Source organism: Photinus pyralis, unplaced genomic scaffold (genome assembly GCF_008802855.1).
Source record: "Photinus pyralis isolate 1611_PpyrPB1 unplaced genomic scaffold, Ppyr1.3 Ppyr1.4_LG9, whole genome shotgun sequence".
Lineage (NCBI taxonomy): Eukaryota > Metazoa > Arthropoda > Insecta > Coleoptera > Lampyridae > Photinus > Photinus pyralis.
In genome coordinates this window covers 17,516,308-17,533,595 of record NW_022170878.1, presented here as the reverse complement: position 1 = coordinate 17,533,595, position 17,288 = coordinate 17,516,308, and the positions used below count along the sequence as shown (strand labels likewise).

The 17,288-nt window shown below is 40.7% G+C and overlaps 1 protein-coding gene across 2 annotated transcripts in view; it reads right to left on the bottom strand.

Moving 5' to 3' along the window:
* Positions 1 to 8,965: 8,965 nt before the first annotated feature.
* LOC116181445 (lysosomal alpha-mannosidase-like) overlaps positions 8,966 to 17,288 on the bottom strand; it is a 110,761-nt gene continuing 102,438 nt past the window's right edge. Inside the window, exons 8-17 of one of the 2 annotated variants that reach the window (XR_004147251.1) lie at positions 16,152 to 16,354; positions 15,904 to 16,103; positions 14,076 to 14,278; positions 13,702 to 14,030; positions 13,375 to 13,651; positions 9,979 to 10,099; positions 9,805 to 9,929; positions 9,610 to 9,759; positions 9,192 to 9,562; positions 8,966 to 9,136 (exon numbers count right to left, since the gene is read on the bottom strand). Coding sequence is in view for 1 of the 2 variants with exons in the window: in XM_031501821.1 (XP_031357681.1) it covers positions 9,263 to 9,562; positions 9,610 to 9,759; positions 9,805 to 9,929; positions 9,979 to 10,099; positions 13,375 to 13,651; positions 13,702 to 14,030; positions 14,076 to 14,278; positions 15,904 to 16,103; positions 16,152 to 16,354 (1,908 nt within the window). In the remaining variant the exon portion in view is untranslated. Of the gene's footprint in view, positions 9,563 to 9,609; positions 9,760 to 9,804; positions 9,930 to 9,978; positions 10,100 to 13,374; positions 13,652 to 13,701; positions 14,031 to 14,075; positions 14,279 to 15,903; positions 16,104 to 16,151; positions 16,355 to 17,288 lie in introns of both variants that reach the window. The other variant, XM_031501821.1, reaches the window with a different exon arrangement.

The window sequence follows — 17,288 nt, the reverse complement described above, 5'->3', positions numbered from 1 at the left end:
AAGACTCAACAGGGCAAATTGCTTGCAACTTTCCGGTAAAAACCCCTAATTGTCTTAAATTCTAGATTGCACAGGTGCTACTCCTGCGGCCGAAAAGATAAATGGTTCCCTCTTCCAATTACAACTTTAATCCACACGTTTTTAGGATTAAGCGACGTAAATGTATCCTGTATGCTAAGATTGTAGAGCACTTTGTCATTCTGGAAAACTTTTGTTGGGTTTTAGTTATAAATTTCACAATACTTGTTCCAGGGTTCTTCCGATTCGGTAAACAAAAACCTCGCATTGTTTGTTAGAGCACATGATTTAACGTGCAATCCACGGAAAGTGAAAAAAGGCCAGAAAATCGTCAATCAAATACGTCAGAAATTCGGTACGTGCCAAAGCTCATCGATTATGCAAATACAAAAATAGCAGTAAACGTTATGTAAATAGCAACCCTTTATGTCCCGATAAACCGTATTACCATAAACCGTCCATAAAGAGATACTTATCCATTTCCGAAACGATAGATTTTGTAAGTAAACGACCGCTAATTTTGCAAAACCGCACCGAAAAAAATTTCCCAAAGCGCGCTGGGCGCGATGAATAATCAAGATGTCCGCCCTTTAACTACGGACTTAATTAAACCATTTCGTTGTACCACGTAACGTGACCGATTTCATTTTAGCATCGCTTTCGGTTTAATATCGCATCGCGCATTTTCCGATATATAAATTGCGTAATTATTCGTGCTTGCCTCGAAGAGATGTCCAAAGGGCGCTGAAAGATTTGCTTCGCTTTCATAATCGTAATTTATGGATATAAATATCTTTGAGGCTTCCTCGCGATGCCAGTACGGGTAGTAAAACACAAAATCTAGGGAGAATAAATTATTGTCATCGATCAGAGGGCCTTGCAGTTTCTCGTTTGAAGAAGGAGCGCCTTTGAGAATTGCTCTGTTTGCGTTCAATCATCGCAATCGCAACCGTGCTCAATTGCGGAACGTTTAAGATGGTGTTTCGAAGCAAATTACTCGGAAAATTATCTTTTTGTAAAGGTTCACCAAGTCGCGAGAAAGATCACCTCCTTTTCCTAGGATGAGATCGTCTTGATTATATCAAACGGGTATTTGGAATATTCTCGATGAATCTTAAAGGCGTATCATATTTTAAGGACAGAATGCGTCTCATCCGCTTTCATTCCTTATCTCCAATGATTAATCTTTTGTCGACTTGAGGGCGCCCCGATGTCTGGGATACTCGCTACAGTACATTTACATATATCATCCCTTTAAAGAACGCCGTAAAGGTTGTAAAGTTTTACACTCGACTTCATAAAAAGTAATTTTAAAGCTTAGGTAAAAAATTTTCAAATATTTAAATTGATTATAAATTTACACGTAGCAACCCTTACAAAACGCTATAAAAGTTCTTCCACTGAGCCCCAATTTTATTAGAAATAACGTTTAAATTCGCACTCTTAGAGATTTTAAATAAGTGCATCGAAACCATTTTAGGGGTGCTTAGGTTGGAGATTTTCAAACGATAGATTGATTGGACACTTAAAATTCCTTAAAAAAGAAATAAAAAGTTTGTTCACTAATGCCAATTGTATTAGAAATAATGTTTAAACTTAGCCACATTCAATAGGGATTTTTTTTGGAAAGTGTTTATAGCTAAACGTTTGGAAGGAGAACGTAGCAGAGGGGTGCCTGGGGGAGCATGGAATATGACCGTTGTAGAGAAATGAAGATTTATTCTATTAATTTTCCTGGGAGTTATACTATACCCCCAGACCCCCCGGTTACCTATACATTCTTTCCTAAATCGTTTACGGCCCTTAGCACTCACAGCATAATTTTTGGAAAGTCCATAGGCCTGAGTTTTGAGGGAGAATGTAGCGCCGGGGGTTTACACGTATTATGCCCAAAAGAGGCTATAAGAGTTTTTTCATTTATCCTAATTTTCATTCGGAATAATTTTAAATCTTAATCGTCTTTCTTAGGAAACGCAATGGGGTAGAGCCAAAACATTTTAGGGATGATTAGGCAGGAATTTTTCAACATTTTGGATTTATTAAAAATTTACACGTGTTATGCCCAAAATAGGCTGCAAGAGTTCTTTCATTTATGCTAAATTTCATTAGGAATAATTTTAAATCTTAATCGTCTTTCTTAGGAAACGTAATGGGGTAGATTCAATACATTTTAGGGATGATTAGGCAGGAATTTTTCAACATTTTGGATTTATTATAAATTTACACGTATTATGCCCAAAATAGGCTGCAAGAGTTCTTTCATTTATGCTAAATTTCATTAGGAATAATTTTAAATCTTAATCGTCTTTCTTAGGAAACGTAATGGGGTAGATTCAATACATTTTAGGGATGATTAGGCAGGAATTTTTCAACATTTTGGATTTATTACAAATTTACACGTGTTATGCCCAAAATAGGCTGCAAGAGTTCTTTCATTTATGCTAAATTTCATTAGGAATAATTTTAAATCTTAATCGTCTTTCTTAGGAAACGCAATGGGGTAGATCCAATACATTTTAGGGATGATTAGGCAGGAATTTTTCAACATTTTGGATTTATTATAAATTTACACGTATTATGCCCAAAATAGGCTGCAAGAGTTCTTTCATTTATGCTAAATTTCATTAGGAATAATTTTAAATCTTAATCGTCTTTCTTAGGAAACGCAATGGGGTAGATCCAATACATTTTAGGGATGATTAGGCAGGAATTTTTCAACATTTTGGATTTATTAAAAATTTACACGTATTATGCCCAAAATAGGCTGCAAGAGTTCTTTCATTTATGCTAAATTTCATTAGGAATAATTTTAAATCTTAATCGTCTTTCTTAGGAAACGTAATGGGGTAGATTCAATACATTTTAGGGATGATTAGGCAGGAATTTTTCAACATTTTAGATTTATTATAAATTTACACGTATTATGCCCAAAATAGGCTGCAAGAGTTCTTTCATTTATGCTAAATTTCATTAGGAATAATTTTAAATCTTAATCGTCTTTCTTAGGAAACGTAATGGGGTAGATTCAATACATTTTAGGGATGATTAGGCAGGAATTTTTCAACATTTTGGATTTATTAAAAATTTACACGTGTTATGCCCAAAATAGGCTGCAAGAGTTCTTTCATTTATGCTAAATTTCATTAGGAATAATTTTAAATCTTAATCGTCTTTCTTAGGAAACGCAATGGGGTAAATCCAATACATTTTAGGGATGATTAGGCAGGAATTTTTCAACATTTTGGATTTATTAAAAATTTACACGTGTTATGCCCAAAATAGGCTGCAAGAGTTCTTTCATTTATGCTAAATTTCATTCGGAATAATTTTAAATCTTAATCGTCTTTCTTAGGAAACGCAATGGGGTAGAGCCAATACATTTTAGGGGTGATGAGGCTGGAATTTTTCAACATTTTGGATTTATTATAAATTTACACGTGTTATGCCCAAAATACAGGAAGAGTGATTGTAAAAATGAGTTATTAATGGTAAAGACGAGGAAAAAGGGTTGGTGAACCAAAGAATAGGAAGCGAAATTTAGAAAAAGGGGCCCGAGGGGGTAAGGAGAACAAGATCTGCATCAGTCTTCGAAAAAGGTTTGTGGAACCAGTTGAACTCCTGAGGGAGTCAATGTCTCCTATAAAGAGAAAGTAGAGAATGAAAGATAATCAGCAGGAATATAGGAGTGGGGGCAATACGCATATGGGGATAAATATATTGTAGTAAATGAAAAAAAAATTCTATTTGCAAAAGAATGAGTGGAAAGTGACAAAACACCCTTGGATGAACCGAAACGAGAGAAAATAGATGAAGAATGAAGAAGAGCAGTAGCATGTAAACAACCTAGATACAGGGTGGTATAACGAAAACGAAACACACTGAATAACTAGTAAAAAATACAAATACATGTCGAATTTGGTTTGTTTTATTTATTTATTGTCTCTCTCTTGTTCTGGGCCCTCAAGAGGATTTCGGATACGTTTAAATGGGGTACCTCTCCAGGAAGAACGTCCCGCTCGATCTCGCCCGAAGAGACTCAAAAGGTCCACGTCCACTTCTCATGACATCCATTATTTGAACCTACACTTTTTTTATAACTTTCATAAGTAAAATTTTATCACGTAATAATATTAATAAACTGGATTTGTTCCTGGTTGCCTATTTATTGTCCTGATATCAAAAATATAAGTTAAAATGGAAAATATCAAGAGTGTATGAATAAAGAAAATGATGAAAATTTTGACTTTTCACCGGTGAACGATAATGTGGGAAGGAGCCAAAGAAAATTTAATGCTCTACAGCTTTGTCGAAGGCGGCTTTTTTATCAGATCATCGGTTTACAGGAAATAATGAAAAACGTGAAGTAAAAACGGATTTGTTAAAAATTTCCGACTTTCCGAAGCTTATATCTCGGAAACCGTTCGGAATTTTGAAAAGTGTATAAGACCAAATTGTAGACAATTTTATGAGCTTTAATTTTGCTAATAAACAATTTTTTCATACGACGCACCGTTTTCGAGATATCAGCGGAAAACCGAAAATGTTGGATCTCTGCGCCCCTCCCCTCGGGAAGGCTCCGGTCGGAATCCGGGGACTTTGAGTATGTTTACCTCCTAAGGGGTCCAAACAAGCGTCTGAATGCTCGTTCGTTGCCTGGACTATGAAATGGACTTGCGATACGCAGGTGGCGCACATTAAAAACAATCTAGCACGAGAGAGGGTGGGTCTCTAAAAAATTTGCGGATAACCTCAAAGTACAGGAGGCAATTTTTAGTCCATAAATAAAAGTATTGTAAAATCTGGAAATAAGCCTAGAATTGTTTAAGCAAAGTGTACGTAAACTTACAACGATGTGTTGGTCTTTTGAGTGGATGTACTCCAGATAATGTCCACATAGGAGGGAGTTCACCCTCGTAAAGTACTTTACGTATCGGTTTGCTCGTTTTCGGGCACATAAAAGAAATGTAGGTACAGCAACTGACTAATCAATGTAGGTACGTTAGCCCCGGTTTTTTTGGATGTTTTGCGTACACAAAGGGCTGACCTTCAAAATTGTAAACGAAACGAAATACGCACCCTTTACTTTGTACCCGCGTTGGTTGCTCTCGATGTTAAACAATACCATGAATACGCACACATACACCGCAATTTAAGAATCGTGGCGGCTGCTGAACGCGCGCGGATTACACGAAATTTCAGCGCCAGCGACGCGCCGGGTACTGGTGGTTTCGTGCGCTGCTGGGGCGTCCCAGGCGTCGAGTCGATCGCGTCGACCGTGAACATTTCACATACAAAACGCAGGCGTCCTTTCAACCACCGTGACGTCACCATGTACCAAAACGTCATCGTAAACTACCCTTGAATTGTGCATCCACCGAAAATGTAATGGCTCATCCCCAAAAATACGCGAAATTCGCTTTTTTTTCGAAAGCTCCCCGTTATCGATTTGCCCAAATCCGTCCACTTTGCGTGCCCGAAGCGGCTAATATATTTGCACTTGTTACATGAACTTGGCTCGAACGTCACTCACAGAAGTGCGGCATAACGCCTTACTTACGTCCCTTTTAATTAAATTTCACGAGTCCGCATAAAAGCGTGCTTAGAAAATATGCGCCATTTCGTTATTTATGTTTGACATGACGGCAGTGGTACTAAAACTTGCGCAAAGAAATCTATTCGATACCTCTAAAGGTCTTTTTCTTTTTATTGTTTTTGGCAACTCTCTTTTACTGCCAAAAACCCTTTTCCCGCAAATGGCATAAACTTTAATGAAAAAACGTATAGTGAAGGAAGTAAAATGTAGAAGAGCTCCCTAACATTCATAATAGAACGACCTTAGGGGTCATGGTACAATTTACAGGGCGGACGCATTTTAAAAGCGCAATTTTTCGGAGGGCAAGCTGGGAATTATCGAGACAGTTCCCAAAAAATCTGGAACTATTCGCAACTAAGCAGGAGGACGTGCCATACTTGTACAGTTCACGCCCAATCATAATCTAAGCAGACAACGGGAGTTTACGCGTTAAGAAACGAGTGATCTCGATGAAGCCCGAACCGCGGAATTAATCATAGTGGACATAGGGAACCCGCAACCGAGACGAAGCAACAGTGCGCGACGGAAGAGACTGTGGACTGGTGGGGGAGCAGAGTTAGGAGAATGATAATGGTTGACAATGTGAGGAAAGACGGTTTTCTCGAGCGCCACCGGGTGATATTTCCTTGCCCCCGGTCAACGTCTGTGGTTCCGGAACGGTGCGGTTGCCACGGGGAACCCAGTCAGAGAACGGTCATCGAGGTCGATCACTGGCGAAACCCTAAAGCAGAACTAATGAAAGTAGATGCCCCCCTTAGAATCAACGGAAATGAAAATCCCCTCTACATCACGCTCGTATATTTTATAGAATTTCGCAAATACGAAAGGGAACGCTAAAAATTTAATTAATTTCTAGGTTCCCTGCCATCCTAAAAATATGGGAGGGAGCTCAAACGTCTTGATAAATTAGATGCGCTTCCAATGATACTAAACAGTCTAATCAGCCGTTTTCTGGAACACATCTGATTACCTACCGGAAAATTATACTTACTTAATTGACCGGGTTGAAATTCTAAAAATCGAAAGTCCAATAAACACCCATTGAATTTTCGGGCCAGGCATAGACCTGTATTATCTACGTAAACTGCACTACCTATCTGGCCGTAATACTCATTTTAACATTGGAAAATCAAAATCGACTGATAATTAACTAACGAAGATCAGAAAATATTATTTTTCTCTCATCTTCCAAATTGGCTTTTGGGTGCTGCAACAATAATTTAAATATCACCACGGGAACGGTTACAAAGTGATAAATTGGCGGTTAAAACAATTAATTCGTACTTCATTGTTGCCTCTTGGAATATAAATAATTCTGGAGGTTACAGAATACACCTGGATTTGTCGAAGAAATGGAAAGATACAAAGAAGAGAGATACAGTTATGTTACATAAGTAGATTAGAGGAACAATAAAGAAATAAGAGAGAGTAGAGAGGAAATGAAGGGGAAGAAAGGAGTGGTGGGACAGAGTGTAGAAAAACAGACAGAATAATTATGGGGAAAGAAAGATGAGGAGAGACTGAGAGAACAAATAAAGCACACAGGAAAATGCATGTTACTAAGATATTACAAGAGGAGGTGATACAGGATGAAGAAGGAGAAGAGGTGGAAAGAGACGAGATATCAAGAAAATAATCTAACAAATAAACAAAAATGTTCGGTGTACTACGTAAAGGAACAACCCCAGCAATACAAAAGTGCTTTACATGCAGGTATGAATGTCTTAAAAAATTTGGCAAACCTAAAGTAGACAGAAATTTATAAATAAAGGGTTGTTTAAGGGTTGGTTACAAATTATTTAAACATTATCTAACAAATAAACAAAAATGTAGGGTGTACAAGGAACGAAAGCAGATTCTGGTAAACTAAACAGTGAAGAAAGGGAAGGAAGAGATCAAATAAGAAATGATGCTAAGGAACCAAATAAGCAAGATATGAAAAGGAGGAGGACTACCGGAAGAATGGAAGGAAGAAGATTTGCAAAAGAATAGACAAAGACTGTGGGGAAGATTATATTATATTGAATGAAAGATTAGAAGAATGAATAGAGAAGATTTTAGAGGAACCTCACATGGATTTAGAAAAAGGAGAACTATCGGTTGTATTGTGTAAACAACAGCATTTCGGTCTAAACACCAAAATTAATGACGGTATACCCTGTATATGAGACTATTATAATTTATTAAGTGTAAATCTGAAGGATCATCACGAATAAACACAAAGTTGGTTTATTGTATTTGAATTTGTTATCTCAGTGGCTATTTTTCCTTTTAGAATTGGTTGTAATTGCGTAATATTGTTTACATATTTTCGCGATTTTGTAATTATTAGATGCTTTAAGTAAGACACATCTGGTCAAGTTTGCTTTATTTAAAAATAAGGTTACATTTGGTCGTTTGCGATTAGTCTTTTCAAGCGAAAATTAATTAACGCACGTGTTATATCGCGGTTAAGAGATAAGGCGTTTTACGATGTACGCGTTATTTTCGAGGTAAGTGTTCTTTCAAAGCTGGCGTTACCAAGTCCGTTATTTGAATGGAGGAAGGAGTTTGTTTGATGGAGGACGTGGTGTTTCTTTAAATACTGGAGTCGACGTAAAAACGAGGCCGCTGCTAGCTGTTAGTTGTCAGCTTAGACCTTTCTAAAAGGTTTGCCTCTCATAAAAAACCTGTGAACGTCCTTTTAAGGCCCTTAAAAAATCTTAGAAAATCTCATAGATCACAAAAGGCTCATCTAGAACGCATCTGTTGTCAGTTACCACGGCAGCGGACCTCTCTAGCGCAGCAGCTCTCTTTTGCCGTGACCAAAATTTCGTTAGACACAAAATATGCTGCTGTGCTGTCGGTATAAAATTGACGCGAGACTCTAAAGTTTCGTTGATTCCGTTTTAGTTTCATATAAATAGCTGAGTACACAGCTAGACGAAATTCGAGGCGTGCCGATAAGCGTCGCTGACTTAGCCAGCAAGTAGCGATTTAACCAGTGCAGAAAGAACGATCATGTAATCACGGCTATAACGCGAGTGTAGTATCGAGGTGAAACACCGGAAATGCTCGGGAAACGTCTTTATTACAGTTCATGAACAAATTGCATAATAATAATAATAATAATTGCATCTTTGTTTGTTTTTCAATTAGATCAAATTAGTTTAGGTTTGTCAAACGGATACTTCACTTCACGATTATTATTGCATGTTTTTTGGGTAAAATTCCTTATTTACCATTTAAAATTATGTTAAAAACTCAACCAAAATAGAACACACTGTACAAAATTGGCTATAATTTTTTACCTCTCGCTTTTCTCATCTGACCCGATTAGAGTAGTCCCCAACCTGTGCGTATCAAATGAAATAATCAACACTATTTATTTATTTAAAAAGTTGACAATTGATTTTACACAACTGATGAGAATTAAAGAATGTAATGTAGACTATTGCGGGCAAGTTCGTCTAGGAGCAAGTGTCATTTTGTCTGGGAAATTTTGTCCATTACGAATTGAAGCGATCGTTATTAGATTCACTGCAACTATAAACGAAATGCAGCATCCCCGACGAAAGGAGGGGAGCCGATCAATACTTACCCAACGAATTCCGGCACGCTTGAGATCACCGTTTATACAAGTCCTCAACGGAGTTTTACAACTATTATTAATTAGTAATTAAATAAAGAAATAACAAGAAGCGATAGCATAACAAGGATGTGGGGTAAGTTTATGTTGGCGGCGCCCAGGTAAGAAGTCGGGTAAATATGCTCCACGTTCAGGATGAACGTACGTATTTCCATAGGATGGAGGGTAATTTTCAAATCCTCTTCCCCCACTCTGACGGGCTTAGGCTGGACCTTCTTCTCTCCTTTAATTGGAAACTGCAAACGCACGTTGTCCGCCTTCAGCTGGTTGGAACCCAGCGTGGTCTCGGTGAACGACTTGATTTCGAAGGATGTTAGCAAGCCCTGCAAGAACTCTGTAGTGGGCCTACGCTAAGAAGAGCACGACAAACCTTGAGGTCGACGGTCACGGGAGTGCCCAAGCTTGCGTCGTCGTCTTTGCTGAACGGGTGCTCGAGCCTGAAGAGGAGCTGCTTGGCACCCAAACTTTCCAATGTGAGCAGACGAACGTTATCGGGCAAAGAACGTGTGAGTCCGGCAAACTGGAAGTTAAGCATGTGAGGGAAGTTTCAACGCGGAACTCTCACCTCGAAGTTCATCTTCTGCCTTAAAGTGGTAAAGTTGTTCTCTTTCGCGTTGTATTTACCTACAAACGTCCATGGGGACAGCAGGAGACGGTGGGCCAAATTTACCTGTTGGACGGATCCTGAAACTATTAATACAAAATGGTTATGGGAGGTGACGACCAATAACATACCCACCTTTGTTCGTGCCCAGCACCATGTAGTGGCGGCCTCGAGCAACGACTCCCTGGCCGTACTCCTTCTCGTCCAAAACCTCGTCGACCCCATACTCGTCGTCGTTCATCAACCGTCGGTGCAGCTGCAAAAATCAGATTATGCCATTGCTGGAAACTGTTTCTGAATTCATGGCGATAGTGATAAGTTCAAGATCAAGATCAAGCAATTTTCGTTTCCTTGGGGGTGTTCCATACCCCCCTTCAGCTACCCCCTTTGCAGAAAAGTTTTGTCCTCTTCATGTGAGCGCCAACGCTAAACGTTTTTGAGGAAGAACGTAGCACTGGGGGATCTGTGGTGTGCAATACCCCCCAGGTTCCAAAAAAACGTTTACCGTTGGCCCAAACGTTTTTGCAAAGAACGTAGAACCGAGGGGTCTAGGGGGAATGGAATACCTCCAGGAAAAAATACACAATTAATCTTCAAACGGCCATAAGATATTCCATACTTCCCAGACCTTCCGTTCCTTCCAAAAAAGCACTTAATGTTCGCACCCACATGAAGAAGACCAAACGTTTTGGCAAAGAATGTAGAATCGGGGATCTAGGGGGAATGGAACACCCCCAGCAAAAAAACACAATCAATCTTCAAGACCCTAAAACGGTCACAAGGTATTCCATACCTCCCAGACCCCCGGTGCTACGTTCCTCCTCAAAAGGTTCAGCGTTGGCACTCAAATGAAATGGGCCAAACATTGTTGCAACGAACGACAGAATCAATTTCCATTCCCCCCAAAGGTCATAAGATTTTCGTTTAGTGGGGGGTTTTCTATACCCCCAGAACCCCCCGGTGTTACGTTCCTTCCAAAAAAACGCTTACCGTTGGCACCCACATGAAGAAGACCAAACGTTTTGGCAAAGAATGTAGAACCGGGGATCTAGGGGGAATGGAATACCCCCAGCAAAAAAACACAATCAATCTTCAAGACCCTAAAACGGTCACAAGGTATTCCATACCTCCCAGACCCCCGGTGCTACGTTCCTCCTCAAAAGGTTCAGCGTTGGCACTCAAATGAAATGGGCCAAACATTGTTGCAACGAACGAATATCCATTGCCCCAAAATGGTGATAAGATTTTCGTGTACTGGGGAGTTTTCGATACTCCCAGAACTCCCCCCCCCCCCGGTGATGCGTTCCTTCCAAAAAAACGCTTACCGTTCGCACCCACATGAAAAGGACCAAACGTTTTTGCAAAGAACGTAGAACCGGGGGTCTAGGGGGAAAGGAATGCCCCCTGGAAAAAGTACACAATAAATTTTCAAGACCCTACAACGACCATAAGGAATTCCATATCCCTCAGACAGGTTGTTCCCTCGTGTATAAGGAGCTGAAACACCTCCTCGCACATTATAACCTCCTGATACCAAACTGGAAAAGATGTAAAACGAAATTTGGATTCGAAATACTTTTGTGGGTAATGGGAAAAGACCTCCTCGACTATTATGTTCTCCTGGTAGCCAGACAAAATTTTACAATAATTTTCTGATTGGCCCTTCGTGTATTAGGAGCTGAAACACCTCCTCACAAATTATAACCTCCTCATACCAAATTGGAAAAAATTTAAAACGAAATTTGGCTTCGAAATATTTTGGTGGGTGATGGGAAAAGACCTCCTCGACTGTTATGTTCTCCTGGTAGCTACATAAAATTTTACAATAAGTTTCTGATTGGTACTTCGTGTGTTAGTAGCTGAAACACCTCCTCGCACTTTATAACCTCCTGATACCAAATTGGAAAAATTTAAAACGAAATTTGGCTTCCAAATACTTTTGTGGGTGATGGGAAAAGACCTCCTCGATTATTATGTTCTCCTGGTAGCCAGACAAAATTTTAAAAGAATTTTCTGAATGTCCCCTCGTGTATTAGGAGTTGAAACTTCTCCTCGCACATTATATTCTCCTGATACCAAATTGGAAAAGATTTAAACCGAAATTTGGCTTCGAAATATTCTTGTGGGTGATGGGAAAAGACCTCCTCGACTATTATGTTCTCCTGGTAGCCAGACAAAATTTTATAAGGATTTTCTGATTGGCACTTCGTGTATTAGGAGCTGAAACACCTCCTCGCACATTATAACCTCCTGATACCAAATTGGAAAAGATTTAAAACGAAATTTGGCTTCGAAATATTTTTGTGGGTGATGGGAAAAGACCTCCTCGACTATTATGTTCTCCTGGTAGCCAGACAAAATTTTAAAAGAATTTTCTGATTGTCCCCTTGTGGATTAGGAGCTGAAACACCTCCTCGCACATTATAACCTCCTGATACCAAATTGGAAAAGATTTAAAACGAAATTTGGCTTCGAAATATTTTTGTGTGTGGGAAGGGTGGAATGCGAGGGTTGGCTAGTGTTATGTTCCGCATGTTCTTCTGTGACTGTGTTAGAGCAGAGGTTTTTCCCGCGCAGTGCACCACTCCTGTAGTCCGATTCCAGCGTCTCCTCTCGTCATTCGTCATCGAACCGTAAAAGTGCTCGACCCTGGCTCATTACGGTGGTACCGACTTTGTGCATGGTTCACCTTGGCACTTACATAAAATACGTTTGGTCGTTTTCATGTGGGTACCATAAGTAAACGTTTTTTGGGAGGAACGATCTGCGGAGGTATGAAATACAACGGAATTGATATTTTAACTTGTAAAGGACAGTGGAGCAGTGAAGGAAATTTCAGCGTAGAATTGTGCAATTACATTAAGTCCAAATTCACAATACTTTTTTCATTTAACATTCATTAATTGAAGTGAATACATAATACACTTGCGTGTGGTCTAATTGCTTCGAAATAAATGCTAAGGGCTTGCTTTAGGGGCAAGACTTAATTAAGATTAACATTGACTCAATTGTGCGTTACTCTTTACTAATGTTAATAAGAATTTAGCCTTTGCGCGATTACGTGTCCGGATAACGTCAATTATTTGTAATTGGAGTGAAGTTTGTCCAAATATGCGAGCAGCTAACGTTAATTGTATTAAATTTCGCTGAGAATGAATATTATTCCCTTTTCCTTGTTTCTCATTTATTTGCCTTTATGTAAAATTAAATTTTATTACATAATGGACACAAATTGGAGGATTTCACAGAATTTTGTTCTGGTTTAGGGTAGTTGAAGACAGTAAGACCGGGATTGAACCTGAAACTTTGGTTCCGCAAAGTGCAGGAGATTTCACTGCAGCTGTCAGTGAGGCCATAATTGAGTCTTAAATTTAGGTTCCGTAGGCTGGTTCGTGGTTGACTGAAAGTTAAGGGCTGAGTCTACTACAAAGAAGTGCGCTGATGAAGCATCAGAGGCAGGATCAACAATACCAAATCGCTTTTAGAGTGAAATAAAAGATCCAGAAGGACGACCAGGAAGCAGAGGCTTACCATTAGCTCAATTTCGCCGCTCTTCAAACTGGAGCCGCCCTGAGATCGATCGTTCAATATCGCCACGCTGATATCCTTCTCCTCGTCCTTAATCGCGATCCTCGACGTTACCGGGTAGTAATTTCCGCTGATCGGCTGTTCGTTCGTGTAGGCGTAGGTGGGGCGCGTGTTACGCGTGCGCTTCACGAGCTGTCGGCCGTTGGAGTCGGTATAGAAGGTCGCGCCGCTATTCAAATCGGTGGTATATCGCGTGATCACCTCCACCCCCAAATTGTCGCTGCAACGCGTCGTGACGGTTGAAAGACAAGCGCAAAGCCAGAAACTTACACGTAACCGAGCGGTCCCACGATCCAATCGAACTCGACGTAGTTCGCGTCTTTGTAAACCCGAATGACCTGCTTGAGCCAGTCGGCGTACGTCTGGTGCACTTCGTCGTAGAGCTCGCCTTTGTACGTGGAAAACTTGACTTGATCCCCGATCACTTGCGCAACCGTGCCGGGCACAGGGCGGAAAATGTAAGCGCCGGACGCACGCACTCCATCGGTACGATTGCTCGCCTTGTAATAGAGGAACTGCTGGGAAACCGACTGCCGTACACCGTTAAGGGTAACCGACTTAAGCAGGCCCGTGGCTTGGTCAAGTTCGATGCCCGTGGTCTGAAAGTTTTAGTTTAATTAAGAGTTTGAAAGGTAAATACTTACGCTTGTGCCCAGGGTAGTATCGAGTGTCGGTTTTATTAAGTTTGGCTCGTTGACTTTTTGATCTTCTTTGACTACGTAGAAGTAATTGACGCCAAGAGGTCCAATGTCTTTGACTTCGAAGGTGAGCTCGTAAAGTGACGCCGTTCCGGGTACATTGGGGAAGGTGTCGATTACTGGGGATATTTGGGCTGGTATCTTTCCACCTATACATTGACATTGAGGTATAGCGTTGGCTGTATTGGCTTCCATAGTTTTGAATTTCCCGCGCAACAAAGAACAATTTTTAAAGGGTAAGTTTATAAGGGGATTATTTTCAATACGTACTTCGTTAATTACTAAGATATCACGTGGGAGGGATTTCCACTTTTGAGTTTTTTTTGTTTGATTTTGATCTTTAAGTGAACACAGAAGGGGTCCGTTAACTTGGCCCCCCCTCCACTGTTAGATTTGATAGTCGTATTATTTTAAAATGAATGCGCTTGTTATGCGCTCATATGCGCCACCGATAATAACTCTTGCGCCATTATCGTTTTTTAGAAATCCGAAAAAACATTTGGGGGGGGCCAAGTGCACGGAATCCCCCATAACGTATTTTGTACCGGTAACTAGGTCACCTGATACATCTGGTTATGAGCTCAATTGCGCCACTTGAATTAAAGCTAGCGCCATTACGGTTAAGCCATAAAAAATTTGTAAAAAGTGGGGGGGGGGGGCTAACTTAACTTTTTCAAAAGTTAAGTTTTTTAACGTGTTTTTCTACTACATCGTACCTTTCATCATGCGCTAAAATGCGCCGTAAACAAAAATCTTTTCAGAAACACTATACAGGGTGTTTTTTTTTTAGCTTTAGTTAAACGTTTGTGGGTAAGTAAAATAGGTAGGTTTTTAAAAATGTGTACCTAGGAGTTACTCCGAAGGCCGAATCGATGTAAAATATTTTCAAAATGGACGCACTTCAAGAAATACCGGAAGTGGCTAGTAACTTCGTTATTTTAAATAGCAACCCCTATTTTTTATTACATTTTTGGATTCTACGTGACATTTCAGTTCTTTTGATATCCACATATTGAATCTACCATTTATGATTTTTAAGTTATTTTGACTTTAAGAAAAGAAATGGCGGATGCAGATGGTACTTTGATAATTGATTACTTGAAACTTTTGAAAACGCTAAGTTAGACCCTCCACTTTTTAAAAACTTAACCGTAATGGCGCTAGCTTTAATTCAAGTGGCGCAATTGAGCACATAACCAGGTGTATCAAGTGGCACAAACATCGGTAGCAAAATGCGTTATGGGGGGTTCCGTTCACTTGGCCCCTCCCAAATATATTTAAGGATAACCAAAAAACAATAATGGCGCAAAGATATCTTTTTACGGCGCATTTCAAGCGCATACCTGAGAGTACAATTTCGTATGAAAAGATGTTAAAAAAAAGTAACTTTTAAAAACGTTAAGTTGGCCCCCCCACTTTTTGAAAATTTGTCACGGCTTAACCGTAATGGCGCTCGCTTTAATTCAAGTGGCGCAATTGAGCGCATAAGCAAATGTATCAGGTGACCTAGTTACAAGCGACAAAATACGTACTGGGGAGGGGGCTACGTTCACTTGCCCCCCCCCACCCAATTTTTTTTCGGATTTCTAAAAAACGACAATGGCGCAAGAGTTATTATCGGTGGCGCATATGAGCGCATAACGAGCGCATTCATTTTAAAATAATACGACTTTCAAATCTCTCAGTGGGGGGGGGGGCCAAGTTAACGGACCCAAACAGAAGCGTAGTTCTGTACACACTTAGGATATGACACCGTTTAAACGACATGCCTTACCATGTAATCCTATAACGGAGTAGCTCGCCGATACTACCGGAATTCTCACGAAATGCGAAATCTCTTTGCCATGAGGATTGTAAACGGCAACGGTGAACTGATCATTTTCCGCTTCAGCGCAACGAGATACGTTTGCTAAAAGGCACGAGGTCAGGGTGACGATCTCGCTGGCATCGCTGATGTTGTTTTTGAGCAAGTCACTGAAACAAGTAACATTCACCAAAAACGGCGACTCGGCTCGGACTTACAAGACGATGGTCTGCAGGGATGTCTGAACGTCGCCCGCCGCGGCAGACATCATTTTGACGTAGTCGTTCGTGACGTGCTGTTTTTCGGTGCCGGTGATGGCATCGTGATGTTGCATGACTCCCATTACCCGTTTCAGCCCGAGCAGGTCAGCCTCAAAGGTCTTGTTATGCGGATGCTCGAATGCTACCAGATGTTTGGCCACCTAAAACATTATTCACCTTAGAAGTCTCTTTTTTGAAAATCATTTTTTGGGACGCTTTCTTCAGTTACTAATTGGAGATCTTCCAGATCTGTTGGCTGACAACACCATGAGGGTTACCAAAAAGAGGAGGTTCTCGGGCCGGAAACCGGCACCGTTACCGTCTCACCCAAAAAATCCATGGCCGATATGAAAAATCCAGACGGAACTGGAAAAATATAGCTAGCTTATAGAGGAAAAATGGCATCGATACTTCAGGAATCTCAAGGTGGCCGCGGTCCAGGGGTGGCAGTAGCCGTCCTTGAGAAAACCAAGAAAGCTCATCTCAACAACGAACAAGAAGAGCAGTAAAACGGTGGACACATAGATACGAGGATTCAAGGGATAGCGATGACAGCAGGGCGAACCTACCCCAAAAGAGAGAGGAGTGAACAAGACAGCCCCGATGGGGAAAACCAAAGACGCAATATCCGACAGAGGGGTCACGTTACTGGAGGATAATCGTTAGAGGTGACCGAACTGCGGTATCCACCACAGACAAAGTGCTAGGAGCAGTTTTGAAAGTGGTGCCAGCGGCCAAATGTAATGTACTCTGGGAAGTGAGGTGGGGCAGAAGGGGTGGTCTACGGCTTTTCGTGGACGACTACGCCAGAACCGTGACAATCGGGATGACAGGCTAGGACAAGGGCACGGGCGCGTATGGGTGCGAGTAGAAGGGGTGTATGTGTATAGTGTCCACTGCCCCCTCCTTCCCCTCCTCGAAGAGGACATACAACTTGAAACCAGGCTACAGGCTTTGCAGGAGGAAATAAGGACAAATAGGGTTGAGAAGGTTGCCGGGAACAGTAACGGGGCATCACCCACGCGTGGTTCGCAAAACACCAACAACCGCAGGGGGAGAATATAGTGCAAGAATGTGACACTCCACTTCGTTCTT